Below are 3,976 nucleotides of genomic sequence, written 5' to 3'. Positions count from 1 at the left end.
AAGGTAAAAATAAATAAACTCCAATTTAGCTTCATTGATAATGAAAAGAAATTGATGAGTAGAAAAAAAATAAAAATAAAAGTTCTATTGAAGAATTTAGAAAATCTTCCACTTTAAAAAAAAAATACTCATATTTTAAAATAAGGAAATGTGTTGATATAAAGAAACACTAGAACCAGATTAGGTGTGGTCAAACATTTCACTCATGCGGACTATTAATGAATTAGGTTTAATAGCCAATTTAGTCCCCACTTTGGTTGAAAAATCTCAATTTAGTCCCTCGTTATAAAAGTGTTTTGAATTAGTCCTAACTTTTAAAATAGTGGGTCAGATTGGTCCTTTCTGTTAAATATAAGTTAACAAAATTAATGGATGATGATGTGACACAACTTAAAGCTAACGAGGGATCAATCTAACACATCAGCTTTAAGCTGTGTCACATCATCATCCATTAATTTCGTTAACTTATATTTAACGAAAGGGACCAATCTGACCCACTATTTTAAAAGTTAGGACTAATGTAAAACACTTTTATAACGAGGGACTAAATTGAGATTTTTCAACCAAAGTGAGGACTAAATTGGCTATTAAACCAATGAATTATAAGCTTTCACACTTTTAAATAATAAAAAAATTATAAGCATTGGATATTGGATGAAGAGTATAGCATCGATATTAACCGAATGTTTAATGTGATTCAATGATACTTTTTACGAGAAAATTTACTTGAATGATTTACAAGATTGCTGTGTACTTTTTACACGTGATCAGTCATAATTTGTAAAACATAGTGAAGAAAAAAAAATGTAAAACGAGGCAAAAAGAGAAGAACTTTGTAATACTTATTTGTCAAACTTTTGATTTACTATTATATCTAATATTTGATTTTTTTAAAATAATTATATTTATTAGATTTTTCTTTTTATTTGAGAAATAATTTATTTTTATTTTTCAACTAATTACTTTTAACAAAAACGTATATAAAAGAATACATCTAAAAGCAGTTTTGACATTTCTCCGAACAAAGAGCATTTCAACCCTCACCGGTCAATCAAATCAATCATACACTAAATTTTTAATCAAATTTGACTTTTTATTCATTTTCTCTCATCTACTTCTTCATTTCAACCAAAGACAATGAGGCGTTTGCACTAAAAGTAGAGTTGCTATGGTATCCAAATCTGGTACAACATAGAAAGGTTGATTACAAAAACCTTAAAATTTGTGAGGATACCATAGAATTTGTGTTTGATGGGCGGAGATAATAAATTTGTGAACAACGGAAATGTCTTCTACACACTCAAAGAACTCATGATTACAGTCTATGGAGAACCCCCTTGGACGGCTCTAATAGCACAAGAAAACCCAAGGCAATTCTCCCTTTGCCTCTCATACATCTTCTATCTCTCTAAAGAAACAAATAAATTAAAACTCAACTGACAAAACACTACCCGGGACCAGATTTAATCCTCAGATCTCACAAAACTACAACAATTGTAACCAAATACCACAAAACTTGAAATGTAATACTACTACTCTATCGGACATAGCTCGTTCCTCTATAGCTGCAAAACTTATACGCAAGGTATATTGAGGGGTTCTTCAATCCAACCAGCAAACTCATCAGCACCAATGTCATCAAAATCGTAATCAGGAAGCTCACTAGGCTGACCGTCATCAAAGCCATATATCTGAATGTCTTCCAAGGCAGCAAGATCATCATCAAACCCAAGCTCTTCATCAAATCCATGCTCCAGACTGTCTAATGCAAACCAATCAAATTCAAACTGAGATGGAGCACCAACATTGGCAGCATTGGAAGCAACAGCAGATGGGTGTGGCACACTCAGCATACTCAAATCAGGAATATCTAGCTCAGCAAATTCAGCTTCAAAACTTTCAGCTTTTAAACCTTCAGTCTCAATCTCAGCAGCTTCAGTCTCCAAACCTTTAGTCTCAACAACTTCATTGCCTGAAACCTTACCACTCACAGTCAAATTGGAAGCAGAGGTATCCAACTCAAGCACGGAATATGGAGATGTGTGTGACAGGATACTACTCTCTGAGTAGTCGATAGTAGCAGACTTGGAGTCTGTTGCAGATTCTGCAGCAGAAGAAACACAGTAGTTGGAGTTCTTCTTTTCTGAGGCTCCCACAGTTACAACAGATGCAACAACGTGGTTATTGTTGTTGTTGGTGCCAGTGTTGTTGTTGTTGTTGCTCCTCCCATCGGACAAAGCCTTGGCCATGGCTTCAAATTCAAGCCTTTTGGTCTCATAGGCCTGAGAAGCCTCTTCTGCAGTGTTGTAAGTGCCCAACCAGACACGCGCACCCTTGAAAGGATCGCGAATTTCTGCAGCCCATTTGCCCCATTTCCTCATCCGAACACCTTTGTATTTGCCACAAGTTTGTCTCTTCACAGAGGGATTTTTGGCCAAAACCCTCTTCTTGTTCAGTTCCTCATTGTTGGAACTCTCGGTGCTAGTTTCAGCTGCAACGAGAGAGTTAACTGGAACTGGTGGAAGAGCAATCTCAACCATAGTTCTCTTCACCTTCCTACCGTTCCCAAAATGCTCCTCTTCATCCGATGATGAGTCGGTGGCATCAGGATCATCGCAAATGATGCGCAGTTTCCTTGTCATTTTGGAGTCATGAAATGGATTTCGCTTCTGCTTCAATTTCTTCATCGTTTTAGCCGATTGATTAAGAGCCTCCAGCATGGTGAAAATTTGGGTCAAAACCCCTAAAACCCCTCAAACACCCAGAAAATTGCTTACCAAAACAAAAACAAAATTTTAATTAAATAAAACAAAAAGAAAACCTCAAAATTTCAAGAATATCAGGTGAGATCCACTCTCAGAAGGAGGAAGAAACTAGAGAACTTTTTTATCTGAAAGCCTCCATAACAAAACACAACTCCATGACATGTCCTGCAAAATAAAACAACCAAAAACACAACCACAAGAAAAACCTCAAACTCCAACACAACATCAAATCCAAAGCATCAACAACAAAAAGCACAAAACCCACATACCGTTTTGGCCTCAAACTCATCGAAACAGCGGTATTGAACACTAGCCAGAGTAGCATGCAGCAAACACAAGCATAACCAAACCCGAGCTGCAACAGAGCTCCAATCACTACTTCCAAATAAAACCAAGAAGACATAAATCTCCTGCTCTTCCTCCTTCAGTGGATTCCTCACAGAAATCCCAGGAAAAAAACACCACTCTCCCCTCTGACCAAAAAGAGAGAAACTTTTAGCGATAGAGTTACACAGTATATATAGAAACACAACACAGGACAGTATTATTAGATGAAAAGATTATAAATCTATGGCCAAGATTTTTCTGTCCCAAAATACATTTTTTACTCACCTATGTCTGAGTTAACAGAAAAAACAAAAGAAAAAAAAGCGGCGACCTTGGCACACGGATTAAAACAGACACAGACGCAGATCTCTATAAAACATTAGACAACCCAGTTGCATATTGAAAAGTATCACTACCTTGTTTATGCCACGAGAATCTTTAAGACTTTTCTGAGGGTAAATTTACCTGGTTTTGTTTGTAATTGTATGTTTGTGTGTATTATTCAGAATTCACTGTTGTGGTGGCTGGCACCCAACCCTTTTTTTCTCTGCCCTGTCGCTTTCTCCCTGAGGTTTCTCACTCTCTCTTCACTCTGCTTATTCTCTCTCCTCTGTTTTTTCTACTATCTCTTATACCACCCTTTTCATTTTTTTTTCATCATTCCTTTGTGTGAATGATGAATGTGTGCTCTCTCTAAACCTCTTCTGTAGATTTTTATGTTTTTTTGGAAGATATATTTGCCAACTATTTATTACAAAATTAAATATGTTCCTTTTCTAACTGTTCTATTTCTAAGACATGCATGTATGGTATTGATTTTTCATTTAGCATTTTTGTCTCCTAAAATAATAAAATAAAGCAACTAACATATTGTCAATTTAAAG

General features: G+C 35.9%; 1 protein-coding gene across 3 annotated transcripts; it reads right to left on the bottom strand.

Moving 5' to 3' along the window:
* Positions 1-1,182: 1,182 nt before the first annotated feature.
* Positions 1,183-3,752, bottom strand: LOC124830144 (ethylene-responsive transcription factor ERF118-like). 3 transcript variants are annotated; one of them, XM_047303782.2, is made up of 3 exons: positions 3,509-3,752; positions 3,035-3,238; positions 1,183-2,930 (listed from the first exon to the last, which is right to left on the bottom strand). In XM_047303782.2, the coding sequence occupies exon 3, from the start codon at positions 2,718-2,720 to the stop codon at positions 1,575-1,577; it is 1,146 nt and encodes a 381-aa protein (XP_047159738.2). In that variant the 5' UTR covers positions 2,721-2,930; positions 3,035-3,238; positions 3,509-3,752; the 3' UTR covers positions 1,183-1,574. The 3 variants fall into 3 exon arrangements, with proteins under 3 accessions (XP_047159738.2, XP_047159737.2, XP_087964356.1); XM_047303781.2 differs by having other exon boundaries at positions 3,558-3,752; XM_088108230.1 differs by lacking the exon at positions 3,509-3,752 and adding an exon at positions 3,378-3,463.
* Between the last annotated feature and the right edge of the window lie 224 nt (positions 3,753-3,976).

This window comes from Vigna umbellata, chromosome 3 (assembly GCF_029865625.1).
Source record: "Vigna umbellata cultivar VRB3 chromosome 3, Vumbellata_1.0, whole genome shotgun sequence".
Taxonomy (NCBI): domain Eukaryota; kingdom Viridiplantae; phylum Streptophyta; class Magnoliopsida; order Fabales; family Fabaceae; genus Vigna; species Vigna umbellata.
Note: the sequence above shows the minus strand (reverse complement) of the source record. Positions and strands in the feature narration are given on the sequence as shown.

Excerpts from the sequence above, each read along its gene's own strand:
- LOC124830144 (XM_047303782.2), bottom strand. The coding sequence starts at position 2,720 with ATGCTGGAGGCTCTTAATCAATCGGCTAAAACGATGAAGAAATTGAAG.